This window comes from Panthera leo, chromosome B3, assembly GCF_018350215.1.
Source record: "Panthera leo isolate Ple1 chromosome B3, P.leo_Ple1_pat1.1, whole genome shotgun sequence".
In the NCBI taxonomy this organism is placed as follows: Eukaryota; Metazoa; Chordata; class Mammalia; order Carnivora; family Felidae; genus Panthera; species Panthera leo.
This window is the reverse complement of record NC_056684.1, coordinates 31,008,579-31,028,149: the sequence shown is the minus strand read 5'-3', so window position 1 is coordinate 31,028,149 and position 19,571 is coordinate 31,008,579. Positions and strand designations below refer to the sequence as shown.

General features: G+C 52.8%; 2 protein-coding genes across 3 annotated transcripts; both read left to right on the top strand.

The window, feature by feature from the left end:
- The first annotated feature begins 1,205 nt into the window (after positions 1 to 1,205).
- COMMD4 (COMM domain containing 4) lies at positions 1,206 to 7,339 on the top strand. The gene is made up of 8 exons (XM_042941376.1): positions 1,206 to 1,282; positions 5,238 to 5,309; positions 5,541 to 5,606; positions 5,768 to 5,807; positions 6,108 to 6,227; positions 6,371 to 6,451; positions 6,779 to 6,955; positions 7,047 to 7,339. Exons 1-8 carry the CDS (start codon positions 1,280 to 1,282, stop codon positions 7,085 to 7,087), a joined length of 600 nt encoding a protein of 199 aa, XP_042797310.1. The 5' UTR covers positions 1,206 to 1,279; the 3' UTR covers positions 7,088 to 7,339.
- Positions 7,340 to 13,300: 5,961 nt separating this feature from the next.
- On the top strand, positions 13,301 to 19,368 carry NEIL1 (nei like DNA glycosylase 1). Of its 2 annotated transcripts, none has more exons than XM_042941374.1 (10): positions 13,301 to 13,522; positions 14,516 to 14,972; positions 16,868 to 16,987; positions 17,077 to 17,140; positions 17,424 to 17,523; positions 17,920 to 18,047; positions 18,433 to 18,460; positions 18,632 to 18,693; positions 18,826 to 18,991; positions 19,141 to 19,368. In XM_042941374.1, the coding sequence occupies exons 2-10, from the start codon at positions 14,539 to 14,541 to the stop codon at positions 19,185 to 19,187; spliced, it is 1,149 nt and encodes a 382-aa protein (XP_042797308.1). In that variant the 5' UTR covers positions 13,301 to 13,522; positions 14,516 to 14,538; the 3' UTR covers positions 19,188 to 19,368. The 2 variants fall into 2 exon arrangements, with proteins under 2 accessions (XP_042797308.1, XP_042797309.1); XM_042941375.1 differs by lacking the exon at positions 13,301 to 13,522 and adding an exon at positions 13,798 to 13,851.
- Positions 19,369 to 19,571: the final 203 nt, after the last annotated feature.

Here is a 19,571-nt window from a genome sequence, read left to right as displayed (position 1 = left end):
TAAATAATTTGTCTGATGCTAAGTTTCATATTTGCTCTTTCGTTTTTCAAATACCCTATCAACTTAAGGCAGTTTCCACCTATTCCCAAATTTTCTTTTAAATCAAAACTGGTTTTGATTAAACAGTCTATCAACTGTTTTCTTCTGTAACCTACTGATATGCTGAAATAGAAATTAAGCCAGTCTTATAATGCTTAAAATGTAAGTTTTCTTTGACATCGTGTAGTATTTTAAAACACTGTTGACTTAAACATGCTGACGTTTATGATTTTCAAAAAGCTCTTTATAAATGAGATCGATTTTAGCATGAATTGGGAAAGCTTTCCATCTTTTTCTATTTATGGAGAGTTTAATTGCGATGGGTTGTCCTTTGAAAGCTTGAAAGGCTGCAACAATAAAACCAGCTGGGCCTGGCTTATGGGGGCGGGATATGTCATTGAAGAGAGCTCTCAAATTGTTCAATTTCTCCTTTGGTTATTAGTCTATTCTCTAGGGTGTTTTCGGTGCTGTTGCTGTTTTGTTTTTTGCTTTTACCTCTTTAAGTGAATGTTGGAAACTGTTCCTAGTTCACCCCTTGCTCAAACTCACCAGTAAGCGGACTAATGCAACTTCAAACAACTTATTCTCTTCCCATTAGAAAAACTAAGGTATAACATCTAACGTTGGCGAAGCCACAGGGGAAGTTCTGAGCATGTCAATTGTTACAGCCAATTGTAACGAAGGCAACTAAAGGGAATTCATCAAAATGAAATAAAATACGCAGGCACTCGAGGGAGCTGGGCGGGTGCTGGTGACGTGGGCTGTACAGTTTATGAAAATTCATTAAGCTTTATACTTACAGAGTGTACAATTTTCTTTATGTGTATCTTATTTCAGTAAAGTTTTTAAACTGTCTTTTGCCGCAGCCCACAGCTACCTATAACGGCACCGCTTACTGGCGGCCTACACGGAACGACCTGAACCCCCCCCCCCTTCTCAAGAGTATCATCGCAAGTGCCAAAAAGGGCTCCCGGACTCCTGCTCTCTTAAGTTGAACACATTCAATGGCTCCCTGTCCCTCTCTTCTAGCTAAACTGGGGGCCGGCGCCGGGCAGTTCCGGGAAGAGGCTCCGGGGAGACACGGAACTCGTCGCCAGCCCCCTGCAGCTCCGGACGCGCAGACGCGCGCCCGTCCCCGCCCCCGCCCCCGCCCGCAGAGGCCCCGCCCCGCGTCACGTGAGCGCCGCGTCAGCTGACCAGAACCGCCGGGAGGAGAAAGGCCGGGCGGCTTTCTGGCGCGATGGTGAGGGCCGCGGGGTGTCGGGAGGCGGGGCCCCGGGGCGGGCGTGCGGGCAGGCGGGCCCCCGAGTCTCGTGGCTGCGGCCGCGGGCGGACGTCAGGACGGGCAGGTGGAGACGGCCCCGGCCCCTCGGCAGACACCTGGGTGCGGTCGTGAGGGCCGAGCGTCCGGCTGGCAGGGCGGGCTGGCTGGGCGGGCGGGCGCCCTGCGGACTTGGTGTCCCGGGTGCTTCCTCGGCGGAAAGGAAGGGCCCGCACCCCCCGGACAGGAACTGGGCTTGCCTGCGGCGGGAGGTGCCCGCTTCCCGGCCCTCCTGTGAGACCTGGAGAATAATTTGCTTGGAATTAGGCTGAGTCTTCCGCACTGTTAGGAAGCCCCTTCGCCCTTCCCAGAACCAGACAGGACTAGACGTGGGATTGAGGCTTCTCAACTCCTCCATCCATTCATTCCTTCGACAGACTTCGAGTGCCTACTCTGTACCAGGCAGGGTGCCAGGCGCTGGGACTTCAGCTGCAGGGGGCCTGAATTGGCGGTCATAGGACTTGAGGGGACGGGACCTAACGTGTGTAGTGTTAGGAAGGCTTCCTGAGCCTGACAGCAACCTGAGGAGGCGGGGGCAGGGAAGAAAGCTGGCTGGCTGCAGTGCAGTTTGTGTACCAGAGGTTAGGAAGCTTTGCGGGTGGGGGCTGTATCTTCAGACAGAGAACAGCATGTTTAAAGACTTCAGGGGAGAGAGAGCAGGGCTCCCTAGGTAGACGCACTTCACCTATCTGGAAGGGGACCAACTGGAGGTTAGTGAAACATGAGGCTCAACAGGTAAGCAAAGACCATATCTTGCTGGGTCTTGAGAGCTGGGAAAGGAGTTTACTTTAAGAAGAGAGCACTGAGAAGCTAGGAAGATCCTTTCCAGCAGAAATTAGAGATACTTTCCTATTTTCGGGTGACTTGTGGTGGGAGCAGGAGGGGAGCAGAGGGCCCCAGTTAGGGCAGCAGACCCCCCAGGAAACGGAGGTGACCTGAGTTAGGGCGGAGAGAGTGGAGAAATCATCAGGGCCTAAGGACCAGAGGCTTGAGGGAAAAGGGAGAGGCAGGTGTCGGCTTGGTTCCCAGGTGGCCGTGCTCAGTGGGATGGGAAACCCAGGAAGGGGAGCAGGCTTCAGTGGGAAGAGCACAAGTTATTTTGCCAGGCGCTGTGGGAGGTGTCTGTGGGCCACCAGGTGCAGCTGGGAGATGGTGGTGCAGCACCATCTAGATTTCAGGGGCTAAAGCTCAGAAGAGAATCTACAGTGCAGTTATAAATTTAGGAGTCATCAGCACCAAGATGATCACGGTAACCCTAAAAACAACCTGAGTGATGTGAGTTGGGAAGAGAGGACCTAGAGCAGAACCTTGAGAAATGCCAGCATTTTAAGAAACGAACGCAAGAAACACGTTCTTGTAGTAAAAAAATGTAAATAATACAGAGATGGTGGAAGACTTCTGCGGGTAGAAGTCAGGGGCCCATGAACTTAGGAGAAATCTCACATCTTAATTTTCACTAACTTCAAACTGAAATTCAGCATTGCCTTCAATCATGAATGTTGGCAATAAACCCCAATATTAGCACCTCTGACTTTGTCACCAATAGAAATGAGAGATATCTGCCTATCACATTACAGTTGTTGACATTGTTCATGTATGTATTTATGTTCATTTGTAAATTACAGTGGATATCAGACTTGAAACATACACTACATCGCCAATTTATTTGAAGATTTTGATAACTTAGTTTCCTTTGCAATCCTGTGTATTTTATGCATTTAAAAACATTGTTTTGAGGGGCACCTGGGTGGCTCAGTCGGTTAAGCTCCAACTTTGGCTCAGGTCATGATCTCTCGGTTCATGGGTTCACGGGTCCAAGCCCATGTCAGGCTCTGTGCTGACAGCTCAGAGCCTGGAGCCTGCTTTGGATTCAGTGTCTCCCTCTCTCTCTGCCCCTTCCCGCTCATGCTCTGTCTCTCTCTCTCAAAAATTAACATTTTAAAAATTAAAAATAAAAACATTGTTTTGAGAAAGGCCTGTAGGTTTTGCCAGATGCCAAATGAGTCTATGGCACCAAAATGTTAAAAACCCCTGAAATAGAGACTAGTGCAAGCCTGTCACTGTCCTTAACACCCCATCACCTCACCAACTGGTCCAGGCTCCTGCCCCAGAGTAATGACAGCAGGTGATGTGCAGAGATCACTATTTGGGGGCAGGGGGAGGAGGGTGAGCCAGCGAATGAGACCAAGGCCAGGACCGGGAGAAGTCCAGAAGAGTATGCTGTTTCACCAGGAAGGACAGGTTTGTGTCAGATGTCACTGAGGAGTTGAGGAAGAGGAAGGCCAGATTTAATGACAGTCATTTGTGACCATGGCTATGGGACTTCACTGGAGGCCCATATAGAAGCACCAGTGCAGTAGGGTCAGGTGAAGAGGAGCAAGAGGGTTGGAGGTTGAAGGGTCGTGGAGCAGGTCTGAAGTGTCTGAGAAGGTGACTGGGGGGGCCAAGTAGAGGACATGGTGTTTCCAGGCTGCCTGAGGGTCCAGTGGGATCAGGAGAACATGGGTTTGCGGTGTCCTCAGTTTATGCGGTTTTGTTCCCAGCAGCAGGAAGCTGCCCACAGGTAAGAGGCATGGAAGGATGGACGTGGATGTTGCTGTGCACTAGACTCCTGCCAGGCGGACAGGAGCTGGTCTGGGGAATGGAGGGTATGGGCAAGATGTGGTTGACAGGGTGGGTTTGCATTCTAGCAAGAGACAGACCTCAAATAGATAATAAAACCTGTCTGCTCTGATAAATGCTGTGGAGATCAAGAAAGAAGGATAGAGCAATGCCTTGGGTGGCTCAGTTGGTTAAGCACCTGACTTGATTTTGGCTCAGGTCATGATCTCACAGTTCCTGAGTTTGAGCCCCACGTCGGGCTCCATGCTGAGAGCGCAAAGCCTGCTTGGGATTCTCTGTCTCCCTGTCTGCCCCTCCCCCACTCGTGCCCCCCCCCCTTCACAAAAATAAATAAATATTAAAACAAAATAATAAAAAGGATAGGGGCTAGAGTATGATGGAGAAGAGGTATTTTATTTATTTGTTTGTTTGTTTTAAGTTTATTTATTTTGAGAGAGCATGAGCAGGAAGGGGCAGAGAGAGAGAGAGGGAGACAGAATTCCAAGCAGGCTCCACAATGCCACAGAGCCTGAGGGGGGGGCTCAAACTCAGAAACCATGAGATCATGACCTGAGCCGAAATCAAGAGTCAGACGCTTAGCTGACTGAGCTACCTGGGAGCCCCAACTATTTTATTAACAGCTTAACTGAAGTAAAGTCAATAATATACATCTGTAAATGTACAGTTCAATAAGTTTTAACACGTATATGTTCCTGAAAACTTTACCACAATCAAGATCACTGGGGCACTGGCCCCCAGAATTTCCTTGTGTAAGGGGCTGTTTTAGAAAGTATGGTCAGAGAATGCCCATTTGAGCAGAGACCTGAATGAAAGATGAGAGAGCAGGGTGCGCAGAGGGGGTGGCAAGGACACGGGAGAGTGTCCGTTGTAACAGGAGTAGCAGGGAGGCCAGCATGGCTGGAGCTGGAGAAGGGAAGGAGGAAGAAGTGAGAGGTCATGACGCCCTGACAAGGACTTTGTTCTATGCTGTACCCCCAGCACTTAGAGCAGGATCTGCCACAGAGAAGTTTGCCACAGTCACTGCTGAGCGCATAAACACCCAGGACAGGGATCAGAACTAGGCTTGGTGGTGGGTGGGGTCAGTGAGAGGGTTCCTAAATGGCCTGGTAATCGGAGAGAACAAGTGGCCAGACGGCATCCATCTTGGACAGGGAGCAGGGGTCCCTAAAGAACAGAATGTGGGAGACACCTGGCCACACCTCGGCATCCCTCCACCCCCCGCCCCAGCCTGACCACCTGCCTCACTCTTGTGCAGAGGTTCCGGTTCTGCGGTGATCTGGACTGTCCTGACTGGGTCCTGGCGGAGATCAGCACGCTGGCCAAGATTGTTGAGTGCATGGGATCTTTTTGAGGGTGGGAAGAGCAGGGATGGGGGATGGGGGCTTTGGGGATGAAGGGTGGTGAGGTCACTCGGAGGTTGGGGCCTCGGTGCCCTCAGCTTGTCCTAGCCTGCTATATGACTCTGATCATGTGGCCAGCTGTCTCTGAGCCCGCCTCCCCCCCCAGCATGGAGGGGTGAGATGGGACACTTTGACTAATGCAAGGCCTTCCCCTCCAGTCCTCCGTGAAGCTGAGGCTGCTGTGTAGCCAGGTGCTGAAGGAACTCCTGGGACAGGGGATTGACGTGAGTGCCGGGCCCAGCACCCCACTGTCCCATGAGCCTTGACCTCTACTGCCCTGAAAGTGCACCAGACCCAGGGAGGCGGGTGATCAGGACCCTGGCTGGGGTGCGAGAGGCTGGTGAGCAGGGGTCTGGCACTCCCTGAGGGCCTCCTTTCCCCATAGTATGAGAAGATCCTGAAGCTCACCGCCGATGCCAGGTTTGGTGAGTACCCCACTGTGTCCACAGATGTTTGGGCCACTCTAGGTACTCGGCCTGGGGGTTAGCACAGAGGCCCCTCCTCCCAGCAGTCTGCCCTGATGCACTTGCCTCAGCAGAGGCGCATGGAGGAAAGGTGTTGACATCCCCCCCGCTCGCCAGTGTCCTCTTCCACTTCCTGGTGAAGCAGTAACAGTGCTCATGGGCTCAAGCAGGCCCAGGGGCTCTGAGCTGAAGATAGTAGGGCAACAAGGAGCTGGCCGAGGCCACAGTGACACCCCCTACCCCACCCATGGGTCCTCCCAGAGTCGGGCGATGTCAAGGCCACGGTGGCAGTGCTGAGTTTCATCCTCTCCAGTGCGGCCAAGCACAGCGTAGATGGCGAGTCCTTGTCCAGCGAACTGCAGCAGCTGGGGCTGCCCAAAGGTATGGGTGTGCAGGCGGCGGGCAGGTAACCTGTGTGCCAGGGGCTGCTGGGCAGCAGGCGGGGCCGGGTGGCCCTGAGAGGTGCCCTGTGAGCAGTCTGAGCCCCTACCTGCTACTTCAGGGGACCTCTATTCTGCCCCCAGAGCACGCGGCCAGCCTCTGTCGCTGTTATGAGGAGAAGCAGAGTCCCCTACAAGAGCACCTGCGGGCCTGCAGCCTGCGTGGTGAGTGTGGGGGGGTGGGGTCTGGCTTCCATTCTAGAAGGTGCATGCTGCCCGAGAGGTGCTTGACCTCAGGAAGGAGACTTGACCCTGGTCACATGTGGAGGAGTTACAGAGCCCAGGACTCCTGACTCCAGCCCAGATTTCTTTCCTCTGAGATCTGCTGTGGATAATCTAGCTTCTGATTGTGGCGTGTCTGCCCTGGGTCAGAGGGATGAGAGCTTCTCAGAGATCACGCAGCTTTGAAGGGTTGAGAGATGACCCCGGTGCGGGCTAAGGGCTGTGTGGCTCACCAGCCTGTGATCCTGAGAGCCCCACCCCACCCCGCAGTGAATAGGCTGGCGGGTGTGGGCTGGCGCGTGGACTACACCCTGAGCTCCAGCCTGCTTCGGTCCGTGGAAGAGCCCATGGTGCATCTGAGGCTGGAGGTGGCAGCTGCCTCGGGTGCCCCGGCCCAGCCTGTGGCCATGTCCCTCTCAGCAGACAAGTTCCAGGTCCTCCTGGCAGGTGAGACTCAGCTGTACCCGGAGGGGGAAGGGCCCCTCCCAGATCCCACCCCAGTGCTGCCCACCTACCCCCCCACCCCTTCCTCCCGCAGAACTGAAGCAGGCTCAGACCCTGATGAGCTCCCTAGGCTGAGGAGAATGGTGTTTGGGGCCCCTGTGGAGCCACCTTGCCCATGTCGAGTTGCTGCCCCCCAAACTCTTGAGGGGTGGCTCCAGCTCCAGGACCCTGGAGGCCTGGCCTCCCAGATCTCTGGCTTGCCAGGTTACCACTTGAGAATTCAGCATAAGGATTCTGAGGATTTTTCCAGCATTGCCCTCCCTCCCCCACGAGAGGCACTTGTCAACAGTTTTCACAAGCAGGAAGAATAAACAGAAGTGTAAAGGAGTGTGTGCACAGGTTTCTTTTTGGGTTCAAATGAAGGGTTTTTGTGAGAGAAGCCAAGCAACATACAGATGTCCCCGGCCCGTCACTCTTTTTCTATCTGCTGGTTGAGGCAGGTCAGGGGCGAGACAGAACAAGGACCAAAATGAAACAGCTTGTCGGTAGACCAGAAAATCAGGGTTCTGGTTCCTAGTCCCATGACACTCGTGGCACTGCCCTCTCAGGCTGGCAGCAAGCACGTGGCCATAGTGCCAGATGCCCCAAAGAGAGAAAGGAGAGAGCCCTGCTCTTCCTGCTGTGTCCATTTAGAAGAGAGGAAGACTGCACCCCCTCAAACCACTCATTGTCAGGAGTGGGGTAGGGACTGAATGTATGTGTCCCCCCCCCACCCCCAGATGAAGCCTTAACTGCCCAATTAGATGGTTTTAGGAGACGGGGCCTTTGTAGAGTGATTAGGTTTAGATGAGGTCATGAGAGTGGGACCTTCATGATGGGATTAGGAAAGACAGAGGGACTCTCTCCACAAACATGTACTGAGAAAAGGCCACATGAGAACAGCAAAGCAGGAGAAGGCCCACCAAGAACCAAATCTTCTGGCTCCTTGATCTCAGACTTCCCAGCCTCTGGAACATGAGAAATAAATGTGGTTTGAGCCACCCAGTTTGTATTTTATTACAGCACCTTAAGCCTAAAACATCTTAGGGTGCAGGAAAGCCATCAAAGAATAGTCCTGTCAAAAGGAGCCAGCATGTCCCACTGGCCAAAGATGGTTCCATTTAAGCATCAGAAAGTTTAAGGACCGACTCCACTCCTGACTTCTGCTTCTGGGAAAATGGAACATTTTTTCCTCCCACTAAGTAGAGCTGAAAACCTTGGACATTACTTACGAAACAAACCTAAGACTCTAAAAGGTGAAGAGAAGGCAGACTGGCTAGGACCATCAGGAACTGAAGGATCACAGCAGAGTAGATCTTAGATTTGCTTTGTGTGTCCCGCCTGGAGGCGGGAGACTGGCAGCCTGGGACACACCAGCACACCGAAAACCCTGACAAGCATCCTCTCTTGAGCCAAAGGACCAGGAAAGGGGCCAACCAACAAGACGGGAAACTACAGATACTCACTGCTGGCCTCCAGTCACAGCACAGAGAAACTGCAGTCCCTTTTCCACCCCTGCGCCGCTCCCCCCACCCCCCCCGCAGAGGCTGAGTGGGTGCCTAGATTCCCACCCCACATGGCAACAAGGAAGTGGCATTCCCTCCTCCTTTCCTCACTGGTGCTGTGTCTGGGGAGCCCTGCTAAAAAAGAGGATCTAAATAAGATCCAGAGTCTCAATACCCCAAATGTCCAGGATTTAAAAAAAAAAAGCCAAGAACCAAGAAACTTTCAGTTTGAATGAGAAAAGACAACAGATGCCAACACCAAGAAAATACAGACTTGTATGCCAAAGATTTTATTTTTTTTTATGTTTTTATTTATTTATTTTGAGAGAGCATGTGAACAGAGGGAGGGCCAGAGAGAGAATCCCAAGCAGGCTCCATGCTGGCAGCACAGAGCCCAACACGGGGCTTGATCCCACAAACCATGAGATCATGACCTGAGCCAAAATCAAGAGTCTGACACCCAACCAACTGAGCCACCCAGGTGCCTTTATGCCAAGAACTTAAATTTTTTTATTTTTTTGTTTAAAAAATTTTTAACATATCCATTTTTTTTTGACAGAGACAAGAGTGTGAGTGGGGGAGGGGCAGAGAGTGAGGGAGACACAAAATACGAAGCAGGCTCCAGGCTCTGAGCTGTCAGCACAGAGCCTGATGTGGGGCTCAAATTCACAAACCTGAACCAAAGTCAGCCCCTTAACCAACTGAGCCACCCAGGTGCACCTCTGCCAAGGATTTTAAAGCAGCCAATGTAAAAATGCCTCAAGTCTTAATAGAAGATACAAGGAACCAGATTAAGTTTTAGAACTGAAATCTGTAGTAATCAAAGTGAGAAATCAATAGATGGACTTCGAAGAAAGAATCCATGGATTTGAAGATAAATCCTAGAAATTATCCAATCTGAACAACAGAAGATAATTTGGAAAATAAGCACACAGAAACCAATAAAACAGAGTCTCGGACCTGCAGGACCATAACATAAGCTCTAATATTCATGCCTTCAGAGTCTCAGAACATGAGGAGAAAGAGGCTAGGACAGAAAAAAAAATATGCAAAGAAATAATAGCTGAAAATCTCCCCAACATGGCAAAAGTTCCCTAAACCTACAGAGTCCAGAAGCTGAATGAATCCCATATGGGTTGGACCCAAAGAAATCCATGTTGAGCTACATCATACAATCAAACTTCTGCAAGCTAAAGAAGAGAAAAAAAAATCTTGAAAGCAGCAAGAGAGAAATGACACTTTACCTTATGGGGGGAGAAACTGTTCGAATGATTGTGGACTTCTCACCAGAAACCATAGAGGCCAAGTGGAAGAAGCACATTTTTCAGGCCCTGAAAGAAAATTTCAACCGAGAAGTCTATATTCAGCAAAAATCACCTCGAGAGTAAAGGGGGAAATCAAGATATTCTCCGATGAAGGGTAACTAGTATAAGTTGTCACCAGCAGACCTAGAAATAAAAAGGCGAAAGGAGGATCTCTAATCAGAAGGGAAATGATGAAGGAATCTTGGAACATCGGGGAGTAAGAGCAATGGAAGGAGTAAAACTATGGATACGGTTAGACTTGAGCATTTTCGGTTCCATTTGACAGTTGAAGCAAAACGTGGAACACTGATGGATGTGGTTTTCAGAGTATGTAGAGGGAATATTTCAGGTTATTATAAACAGTAGAGGGTAAGGGGAGGTAAGGTTTCTACACGGCACTTAGACAAAGCGTCGATACCAGTGAACCATGACAAATACGTGTATCGTATCTAGAACAACTACTTCAGAGGCTGTGCGATGTAATATACTCAAAAGCAACACCAAGTCAAAGTGGAATTCGAAACATTCAAGTGGCCCATGGGAGAGAAAGAAGAAGACAAAAATGGAAAAATCGAATAAACAAAAAGTGGCAAAAAGTCGCAAGGAAGTTCAAAATCTCCTGAAATGTTTAATATAAGCTTGATTTCCCAGGTAGCATTCCATCCTCAGTGGGGTCACAGAATCCCACAGGTACTTCTCTCATGGCCTTATAAGATGGATTGTAATTTTATGTTTAGTCATTTGCCTCTTTTATCATTCTGAGTTTGTTAAGGATGGGAATTGTATTCCCATGTTTGTATAGCCCCAGTGCCTAATAAAGTACTCCTCCAATAGATGGGGGAAAAGGTAAAGACTTGAACGGATTTAAAGATGTTGAATGTAAAAAAATCCTTGAGTCTGTAATAGAAGAGTCTATAAAAGACGCAGTCCGTCCCCCCAAAAGCCAAATCAGTCCTGGTTTGTCACCATTGGATGTTATTGGACCAATTTTTTAGCCTGAAGATTGATAGTTAAAGGGAAAGAATTCAGATCTCTCCTGTGTTTTTAGCATTTCAGGATAACCAGATAACCTTAGTCAATGAGGTCCAGCTCTTTACAGGAGATTTCTAGCTGAGGTAGAAGGAATGACAGAAAAACACCATTTTGTGATTCCCAATTAAATACTTGATTGAAGCAAGGATCATCAAGGATAATAAAGCCATAAAGTGAAATGTTTATGTGATGTGAAACTGGTTATTTTGTGGTGCTAAAGAATCCCCTCCCATAAACAACCCAACCTCCTCAGTTGGTAAATTGTTGAAAACACTGGCCCAGCTACACAGTGGAATACTACTCAGAAAAGAAAAGAACTGATAATCCTAATGACACAGATGGATCTCAAATGTACTATGCTAAGGGGCACCTCGCTGGCTCAGTTGGTGGACCTTGTGATTCTTGACCTCAGGGTAGTGAGTTCCAGCCCCATGTTGCACGTAGAGCCTACTTAAAAATGAAGTAAAGATATTTTTAAAATGCATTATGCTAAAAAACCAGACTCAAAAGACTACCTACTGAAGATTCCATTTATATGGTGTTATGGAGAAGGCAAAAACTATAGGGACAGAAAACAGATCAGTGGTTGCCAGCAGATGGGGTGGAAGTGTTGACCAATAAGGTGTATAGGCAAATTTTGGGTGATGGAAATGTGTTATCTTTTGACTGTCGTGATGGTTATGTGAGTGTATGTATTTGTCAAAACTCACACTTTAATAGGGTGAATTTTACTATATAGAAATTATACCTTAATTTAAACAAAACAACCAACAAATAAATCACCCCGTAGATTTCTTAGTGGGCACAAGGTGTGACACATACCTTTACAAAGCAGAGGTCTGGTGACCACCTCACCTGTGATCAATTTCAGCTGCACTAAAATGGGACAACCAGATGTTGGGTGCCTCCTAATGTGAAGCAATTTTGGAGTACAGAGCAACACCTAAGAGAGATCTATCTAAGAAAACGTTCAGACAAATCCAGAATATGATGGGGCATCTCAACTGGCTTAGACTCCAGGAAGATCAAAAAAGAAAAAGAAAAAAGGGTGAGGTGGGTGGAAGAGGGTGGTTCAGTCAAGATCAAAAATGATTAAAGCTGGCCGCCTGGGTGGCTCAGTCAGTTAAGCGTCCAACTCTTGTTTTCCGCTCAGGTCATGATCTCGAAGATCGTGAGTTTGAGTCCTGCCTTGGGCTTTGTGCTGACAGCACAGAGCCTGCTTGGGATTCTCCTTTCCCCCTCCCCCCACCCCCAGCCCTTCCCCCACTCCTCTCTCTCCTTTTCTCTCTCTCAAAATAAATAAATAAACCTTAAAAAATGATTAAAGAGTCATATGATCCTTGATCGGACTCTGCTTTAAACAAACTAGCTATACAAGTCATTTTGGGGACAATTAGGGAAATCTGAATGTGGACTAGGTATTAGATGGTACTAATTTTATTAGGCATAGTAAATGTATTGTGGCTTTGTAGGATATTGCTTTTTAGAGATGCCTGTTGAGGTATTAGGGATGAAATGTCGTATTTTCCCTAGTTTACTGCAAAAGACTTCCACCCAAATAAATGAGTAGATGGAGGAGGAGGAAGCAGAAGTAATAGGCGGGGCAAATCAGGGCTATGGGTCAGGCACCTGTGCCTGCTCCACTGACGATGGAATGCAGGCTCCTTACAGAGGCCTCTTGAGACCAGACCTGACCTGACCTCACCTTGCCGTGTGTCTGTCCTCACCTCCCAGCCCTCCCCCCAGCCCCACTCCAGCCACACAAGCCTTCTTTCAATGGGCCAGTCCCTTTTCTGCCTGCAGGCCTTTGCAATGGCCTTTCCTTCCGTCTGGCGTATCGTCCTGTCCCCCGCCAGCCAGCTGTCTCCTGAGGACTCAGCCTAAGCGTCACCTCAGAGAGTCCCTCCCCCACAGAACCATCTGAAGTGGGTTCTGCTTCTCTGCCCGCATTTTGTTGCTCGGCTGCACTTGCCACCGGGCAGGTGGTGATGATGTTTCTGTTTATGTGTTCTGTCTGTACGTTGGCATTTAGGGGCCACCACCGGGTCCCCAGGGTCTGCGTTTATCACGCACGGGTGCGCGCCCAGCGCCCAGCTGCAGGCGCCTCGGACTCGGGGCACTGCTGCTGTTTCCTGCTGGCAGTGTCGACCCCGTCCGGGACTAGCCGGGTGACTCTCTCCGCCCCCGCCGGCCACGGAGACAGCTGCAACCCGAGACATCAGACCTGACCCCGCTGCTCGGCGCCGGCGGGAAGCCAGTTTTCCTCCTCCACCTCCCGGCCAGGTGACTGCCCCCAAACCTTTCCCGCACCCGGGGCCCCCAGCCCACCCCGCCCAGCCTCTGCCCTACCCGAGAAACTACACTTCCCAGCAGGCGCGGGAGCGGAGACCTCAGCTCCCAGCGTGCTCTTAGGCGCGGCCCGGCCCCCGCGTTAACCCCTCAGTGGCCGCAGGCTGGCGGGAGCGGCGCGGGGCGCAGGTGTCCGGGGGCGTGGGGAAAAGCGGGGCTGAGGAGGGGATGAGATTGGAGGCCCTTGGGAAGGAAGGGACCTGGGGTTAGCCGAGGACGGGCAGCGAGGAGGAGGGTGAAGGGGAGGCGAACACTGCGGAAATTAGGAATCTGGACATTCACCTTTTCCCGAAAAACGAAACTTTTCTTTTCGGGTGCCAGCCCCCGACGGCGCTGAGGAGGTAAGGGAGTCTGCCCTAGCTAAACGCCCGCCTCTGTCCCACACACAACTTCGCCTTGATCTCGGCACGTCCAGAAAGAGGAGAGTGGCCATCTACACTCCCTCGGCCCGGCAGGAGGGGGCGAGGGTGGGCGGGTGGAGTTTGCGTCCCTCCGCCCCGGGAGCTGACCTGGGCGTTTTCCTGTGACCCTCCTGGACCATGGCCTGGAGCTCGGGAGCCCTTCTTGTCACCCCTGTCCTCCCTCTGAGTCCTGGGGACCTGGTTCCAGCGCAGATGTGCCTGGAGATTCCTGCCTTCCCTCCTCCTTGTGCTCGCTCTGGTCCTGACCAGTAGGTGGTGGCAGGCTGGCCAAGCCCTGCCGAGGGGAGGAGAGGGAGTCTCTGGGCCTCTTTATCCCAGCCCCGGCCTCCCAGGAGGGGTCAGGTTCACTCCCTCAGTAGTTGTGGACCAGATGCAGGCCAGGTCCTAAGAAGCGGAGTCATGGGCGAGTAGAGCTTGCACTCGGGTGGGAGTGGAGGTAGAGCCAGACAACAAGCAAGATAACTTCATATTCTGGGAGTGCCATGAAGAAAAGAACACTCTTAAGTGTCCCAGACAGAAGGGCCAGCAGAGGCAAAGACATGGGGATGGGAAGACAGTGTGCTTGGAGCAAGCGAGCGAGGGGGAGTCTGGGAGGAAGTGACATGACCGTGCGGGCCCAGGAAAGATCCGGACTTTATTCTAAAAGCAGTGGCAGCTCACGAGAGCCCCGGGAGAGTGTTAAATAAGGCAGAGTCGCGCTTCCCCAGCCTGAGCTCCACAGCGCCCCGGGTTTCCCCAGCGCTTTCAGGTGGGGCCCCGGGCTTGCGGCCAGGCCAGCCGACTTTTCTGCCAGTCCTAGCTGGCCGCCGCCCGCACTGACCCTCACGAGTCTCCTTTGCAAAATGGGCTGAGAATTTCCACCTCACAGGGGGACACTTGACCCAACCTGCTGTCATCCTCCCCCACCCACAGGGTCCAGCCACCCCTCCCACAGAATGCCCGAGGGCCCCGAGTTGCATCTGGCCAGCCGCTTCGTGAACGACGCGTGCAGGGGGTTGGTGTTCGGCGGGTGTGTGGAGAAGTCACCCGTCAGCCGCAACCCCGAGGTGCCCTTTGAGAGCAGCGCCTACTGCATCTCATCCTCAGCCCGTGGCAAAGAGCTGCGCCTGACCCTGAGCCCCCTGCCTGGGGCCCAGCCCCCACGGGAGCCACTGGCCCTGGTCTTCCGATTTGGCATGTCCGGCTCCTTCCAGCTGGCGCCCAGTGAGGCACTGCCCGCCCACGCCCACCTGCGCTTCTACACAGCCCCACCTGGCCCCCGACTCGCCCTCTGCTTCGTGGACATCCGCCGCTTCGGCCACTGGGACATCGGGGGCGAGTGGCAGCCAGGCCGCGGGCCTTGTGTCTTGATGGAGTATGAGCAGTTCAGGTAGGCCCAGCACCAGGTGTGATGAAGCCTTGGGCTCCGGACCTGGCTCTCTAATTAGTGCCTCGCTGGCCGTGAGGGGCGAGTGTAGCCCCCTCTGGCCCTCAGTCCCTTCCTGTGTAGACCAAGACGGCGTCCTTTCCTGGGACAGCTCTCTGAGCTAATGGATGTGGAACCCCCAAACTGGCATGGGGGTGGGCAAGAGGATGGCTAGGCATACCCTGCGGACATATGGCCAGTTCGAGTCAGAGCTGGGGATCAGCATCCCACTCTCGTTTCTTGGTGCTCTCAGGAGGCTAAGAAGAAAGGTGAAGGGGCTTTAACAACCTGGTAAGAAGGGAGGCTGAGAAGGAAGGAAGGCTTCAAGGGGGTGGGCAGGGGACTGATTGCCTAATGACATGGTTTCTGCATCAGGTTTTGTGGTCTCCCACATTCTGCCTGCCCACTGGTCTGTGACAGCCCATGGTCTCCTCCGTGGGAGGGGTAACACCAGGATGTAATGCGTGTCACAGAGGATGGCACGGTGGCAGCCCTTCCCTTCCTCTAAAGGTGAACTGCGTATGGGTTTCTGTTTCATGCCAAGCTCTCTTCTAGGCGTTGGGGGTACAGCAATGATCAAGATGGATGTGGCCCCTGCTCCCACAGAGCTAAAGTTCAGATGGGCCAGGGGGGACAGGAAACAAAGTAGATGAATTCACATAGGTACACGCCTGAAGAAAAATCCAAGAGGTAGAGAATGACTCTAGGCTGGGTATGCTGGGGGGGGGGGGGGGGGGGGTTGGCCACTCTAGGTGACATTTGAGCTGAGGCCTGCCTGATAAAAAGGAGCCGGGCTTGCAAAGTTCTAGAGGAAGAGCAATATAACAGACAAGCACCACAGACACGAAGGCCCACAGTGGACCTGGCAAGTCCTCCCTTCCTTGGGGACGGCGTGCTTTCTGTTGGTCCTCAGACTTGGTTGCCCGTGGGTCAGGGCGTCTCTAGCACCACAGAAGCCACTTGACTCCTGGCCTTTCCAGGCATGACCCCCAGTGCTCCCCAGGGAAGTGTCTGTCATGGTCCTGGATTCCTCCCATCTTATCTTTCCTGGGAAGTCATGCCACAAGTTAACTCTTTGCCAGCTGGCTCTGAAGTTCCTGTCACACGAGGAGGCATATTGGCCGTTTCTTTGGTCTCACAGCTGGGGAGCCTGCAGGGATCTGCTCCTCTCAGTGATCTGACCACCTAGGCTAATGTCCACTCTTACCTTCACCCCACACTCTGTCTTCTGGCCCCTACTTCATATGCTCCTCATGCCCATTACTGAGTCAGTCTTGCCATGGTCTTTCCCCACAAAGAAACAAGATGCATTTCCTCTTCGTGGTGGTGAGAAAGGATCCATGACCCCTGGAGGTGGGGTGGGGGCTGCTGGGACACTCACTAGCCAGGACTTGCCTTACACACCTGCTACACAGAACCAGTCCCAGCTTCCTTGGAGATCTTCAGGGTCTTGAGAAAAGTTGACCCCACCAAAGTCAAATCCTCAGAGCTAACCAATCAGAAGTTCTACAGGGAGTTCCAGACTGCAGGCAGAGTCTTGAATCTGAGGACTTTGGTGATATGCCCACAACATATACAGACTCGTGTATTTGCTTGAACACATTGCTTTTGATTGGTACTTTTCACCTTTCATTGTGAATTACAGTCTTATTCTGATGTTCCCATTTAACGGATAGGAAAATGGAGGTTCCTGCTGCCAAAATAGCACTGAGGTTGGGAAAAGGGGAACAGGGACTTCCGTGTTTCTTCCTCTTGCATCCAGGAATAGACACTCCCAGCCCCTCTCCCCTATCCTGCAGCAAGGCATTCGGGATGGGGGTAGAGAATGGGTCTCACGGGCCCAGGCTGTGTTCCTCCAGGGAGAATGTGTTACGAAACCTAGCGGACAAGGTCTTTGACAAGCCCATCTGTGAGGCCCTCTTGGACCAGAGGTTCTTCAACGGCATTGGCAACTATCTTCGGGCAGAGATCCTGTACCGGTCAGCAGGCAGGCCACGAGGACTAGGGAGGGCTGGGTGCACCCACATTCCCCACTACTTAGCCTGGCTCCCTCTCCACCCCACTTCAGATTGAAGATACCCCCCTTCGAGAAAGCCCGCGAGGTTCTGGAGGCGCTGCAGCAGCACAGGCCGGTGAGAGTGCAGGAAGGAATGTGCATGTACCTATCAGAGCAGGCCAACAAGTGTATGGCTGGGTCAGGTGTCTGCAGCTTAGCTCAAGTACATCCTTTCTTGGCTTTGGGTCCATTTCCCTTTCCCTGCAGTGTGGGGGGTAGGGGGTTGGGCGGGGGGTTGCTGCTAAGGCATTGTCTCTGAGTCCTGTCAAGCTCAGGGGTTCTGCTCCCCGGGATTCAGCCGCCTTCTCAGTGGTCCTGCGTCAAGCTGACAGCCAGGTCCTGCCCTGCCCCTTCTCCAGAGCCCGGAGCTAACCCTGAGCCAGAAGATCAGGGCGAAGCTGCAGAACCCAGACCTGCTGGAACTGTGTCACTCAGTGCCCAAGGAAGTGGTCCAGCTGGGTGAGGCCTGGGAGGCAAAGATGGCTAACTACCTCTGCTTCAGCATGTTGTGTAACCTCAGGGCAATTCCTGCCCCACGTGGGGCATGGATGTTTGTAGATCTAGTTGTTGCTGAATGGACTAGGCCTACTCACTTGTTAGGTATCTGTATCCTCTGAGGTGCCCATGAGGCAGGCAGGACAAGGATTACCAACCCCACTCCAGGTTGGGAAAGCCATGGCCCAGAGTGGGGAAGACACCAGCCCGAGGGCATGCACAGCTGGAGGAGGGAGAGCCTCGGCCCTCTGACTCAGCCCATCAGCTATATAGCTGAGGTCTGGGCCAAGTTGACCAGGCTCCCCCTTCTCTCAGCCCGAGTCAGCCCTCTGACTTCCGCCTGGTTCCTCTGTCCCACAGGGGGCAAAGGTTACGGGCCGGAGAGCGGAGAGGAGGACTTCGCTGCCTTTCGGGCGTGGCTGCGTTGCTATGGCATGCCGGGCATGAGCTCCCTGCAGGACGGGCGTGGCCGCACCATCTGGTTCCAGGTTTGGGCCCTAATCTCACACAAATGGAGATCCCAAGGAAGCTAGTGGGGCAGACAGATCTGGGGTCACAGTGGGGCAGGAGCTGGGGGTCTCCGAAGTGGAGATGCCCAGGGCCTGTCGTGACCCCCAAGGATCACATGGTCTATGTCTTCCCTGTGTTATGCCCCTCCCCTCCTCAATCCAAGGGTCCCAGCTAGTACAGCAGCCCAAGGCACGGTGGCCTTGTTGGTGTCCTTCACCTGGGGAAGAGGGGGTGGTCAGAGAGGCTTCTCACCTGAGGAGAAGCTCCACCGATCTGGAAGGATGGTATGAGCTCTGCCTCTCCAAGAGAAGGTACCCCTGCCCCAACCAGGTTGATTCCTCAATTCTCCTCATTCCATTTCAGGGGGACCCCGGACCCCTGGCACCCAAAGGTAGGCTACTCCTATTGTAACAAGCTAGGACAGCACAAAGAACTAGATGGCCTGCAAGAACTACCTCACCCTTCTCCACCCCAGTCCCCACTCCACTCCCAGAGTAGGAGAGTCTGCAGAAAGGGGGCTGAGGCCGCAGGTCCCTCCAAGCCCAGTGTCAATGTCCTGCAGGGGGCAAGTCCCGCAAGAAGAAATCCAAGGGAGCACAGCAGGGTCCTGAGCACGGATCAGAGGTATGGCTCTCTCCTCTGCCGTGGTAGCAGCTCCCAGGTGCCCTCCCTTGACAATGGGGGGCAGTGGTGGGTCCTCATCAACCTCTGAACTGCTCACTGAGCCCCTTGAGGACCTGGCTCTCCTCTACTCAGGACCCTCTCCTTCCAAGCACGGCCCCTTCCAGAACACATGGGGCACAGAGAGGCCTTTCTGAGCAAACTACAGCCTGGCAGCCCGAGGGGACCAGCCTCTCGCAGGACCCAGAAGTCCCCCTAGTCCCTAAGAAAGGAAGAAGGAGGGGGAGACCAACAACCTCAGGTGGGCAACAGGCCTTCCTCAGCATTGTCCTCTGGGGAGAGGAGGGGCACCACCAAATGGGCTGTACAGGAGGCAGGGGCGGGGTGGGGGGGGGGGGGGGAGTCCTCAGCCTGTGGTCTGAGCTGCCATCTCACCTGTCTTCCTCCCAGGCCCCCGCAGACCCCAAAAGGTCAAAGCTGAGAATGGGGGGACCTGAGCCTCTTAGCAGGAGGGTCTCCCTGCTTGCATCCACCCCTTCCCTTTGCCTTGCCCTGGATTGAGGGGCCTGTGTAGCTTGCTGGAAGCAGGCTGGAGCTGAAGGTGCCTGGATGCCCCTGGCCCTGTGGCTGTTCCCTGCACAGCTATGATGTTTTACTGTACCCCACCTTCCTCATTTTTTAAGCCCATGTGAAAGATACTGTAATTTTTTTATAAACTAATAAACTTGAGCTTCTTGGCACTTCTTGGGCTGGCTGCAGAAGGTCTGGATAGGCCAAGTTGGGAGGACCTGCTGCCTGACCCTGGAGACAGGAGAGCCACTGGGGCAAGGCAGACTGAGCCCCATCCCCGTCCTCAGGGCCCTGTCCCTCACGCAGTAGTC

Excerpts from the sequence above, each read along its gene's own strand:
- COMMD4 (XM_042941376.1), top strand. Across the intron at positions 5,808-6,107 it reads CACCGCCGATGCCAGGTTTG|AGTCGGGCGATGTCAAGGCC; the intron begins GTGAGTACCCCA and ends GGGTCCTCCCAG. Across the intron at positions 6,452-6,778 it reads GCGGGCCTGCAGCCTGCGTG|TGAATAGGCTGGCGGGTGTG; the intron begins GTGAGTGTGGGG and ends CCCACCCCGCAG.
- NEIL1 (XM_042941374.1), top strand. The coding sequence starts at position 14,539 with ATGCCCGAGGGCCCCGAGTTGCATCTGGCCAGCCGCTTCGTGAACGAC. Across the intron at positions 17,524-17,919 it reads CAAGGAAGTGGTCCAGCTGG|GGGGCAAAGGTTACGGGCCG; the intron begins GTGAGGCCTGGG and ends TCTGTCCCACAG. Across the intron at positions 18,992-19,140 it reads GGGGAGACCAACAACCTCAG|GCCCCCGCAGACCCCAAAAG; the intron begins GTGGGCAACAGG and ends TCTTCCTCCCAG.